At 41.2% G+C, this 1,852-nt stretch overlaps 1 protein-coding gene across 1 annotated transcript; it reads right to left on the minus strand.

The window, feature by feature from the left end:
- Positions 1 to 572: 572 nt before the first annotated feature.
- Positions 573 to 1,010, minus strand: LOC306661071 (10 kDa heat shock protein, mitochondrial-like; the record flags this gene model as incomplete). Its single annotated transcript, XM_079139888.1, has 2 exons — positions 573 to 902; positions 1,002 to 1,010. The coding sequence occupies 2 exons, from the start codon at positions 1,008 to 1,010 to the stop codon at positions 573 to 575; spliced, it is 339 nt and encodes a 112-aa protein (XP_078996014.1).
- Positions 1,011 to 1,852: the final 842 nt, after the last annotated feature.

The raw sequence follows: 1,852 nt of genomic DNA on the forward strand, positions 1-1,852 counted from the left end.
TAAAACAAAAAAGGGGGATATGTTGGGACTAATGACACGTTAACTAACTCAGGCTGACTCCTTACTCCCTGGCGAGTGAGCAAGATCAAGGCCTCAAAGGTGGTTTCAATAGTTAATGACGATGAATTGGACCACTGTCAGGGATTGGTTAACAATAGTTCCGTGAATGTGATCAGCTCCTGCTTGCCATATAGTCCTATGGGACTCTCACCTGCGGGAACACCCCATGCCTTGCTGACCTTTAAGCTGATTGGTTCCCGCCTAGCTCCCACCCTACATAAAAGCTGTGTGACTTCCTCAATAAACGAGTTCCTGCTGTGACTGGTCTCCCTGTCTCATCTGATTGTCCTCTGCCTGGAAGGCTGGGAGCGGGCGGTCAGTGGGCCTTACCTATCCCAGTCTGACCTTGTTGGGGAGTGTCCCCTTCCCTTGCCACTGGTTGAGAAGAGCAAGGGGGCTTAAGACCCCAACACTGTAAAAGAGAGACATGGAAATTACTTACACCATGAAAGATTTCAGAACTTCAGGAGAATGGGCAGCTTTATATGATACCATTTCAATGGTGATTTATTTCAGTCTGCATGCTTTCCAAGAATGTCATCATCTCTAAATAAGAAATAATCCTTGTCATCCAGAGCTACTTTGGTGTCTCCACATTCAGAGAGAATTTTACCTGCAACTTTTACTCTAACTGGTTGAATCTCTCCACCATTTCCTTTTGAGATTGATCCCACAGTTTCCATTCTCACATAATTATACTTTTCTTGGGATTCTTGTGGAAGCATAATGCTGCCTTTGATTACAGTTAAGGCTGCACTTCTTCCAACCCACACTTGGTCAAATAACAAGAGAAACTTTCTAAATGCCTCTTCTCCCACAACTCCCACCCTTACAGCTTTTGACTGCTCTCAGGCCACCGGACAAGTTCTTGATCTTTTATCACTTTGCTTGACACTAGTTAGAGTTAATATCAATGAAACACAGCAGTTAGTTTTTTGTACCTTAAGCATGTCCTGTTACAGGTGGAAATTTTTCCTTTTATAACACAATGGCAGTTCATTTGTCAAACCATCCAAGGTGATTTCCAATGAGGCAATTGGATGGTGGCACAATGTCATTCAGGAACTCAGACTGACAGAGACTATATTATCTTCAATCTGTGACTTCCAAAATTTGCCCAGGGATATGAACAGTACATAACACTCCCACCAACACTTAACTAAATGAGCATACCTCTCACCAGGATCAGGATAGGAGATACTGATTCTCTCAAGGTTTCCATGATCAAACAATGTTAAGAAATAGCAATGCTTAGTTTCTCAAGCTTCCTGCTACAGAATACTTGGCCTTTAATTTGACAATAAATCTTGTAATTTTTTTTTCAATGGAATGTACACATTTGTAGCATTACTCAAACTGACTTATTCATGGTATTCATTTTAGTCCATGGCACCATGATGTAAAGTAGATCAACCTTAGTGTGCATCATAATCGCCTGCTTGTTAAAACAGAAATTGCTGAGCCCTATCTCCAGAGTTTTTAATTCAGTGGGTCCAACTCAAAGCCTAAGAATTTTCATTTTGGATAATCTCAGATGAAGCTAATGCTATTAGTCCCAGAACCACACTTTGAGACCCATGGTTTTATAAGATTACTTAAAAGAAAAATCCGAAGTGATGGGAGTGAAGACAGCTGCCTATTAGCTGCAAGTACTGAGTCGCCACTGCTACCATAGCTTCTGTTGCTTTACAAAGCCCAACCTTCTGATTTGGGAGAAGACACAGTCCTAGTATACATGCTATAGAACTTTACCCATTTAAAAGAACTATTTTACACTGAGTCAAAGTTGTAT

The sequence above is a fragment of the Sciurus vulgaris genome (genome assembly GCF_902686455.1).
Source record: "Sciurus vulgaris genome assembly, chromosome: 5".
NCBI classification, from domain to species: Eukaryota; Metazoa; Chordata; class Mammalia; order Rodentia; family Sciuridae; genus Sciurus; species Sciurus vulgaris.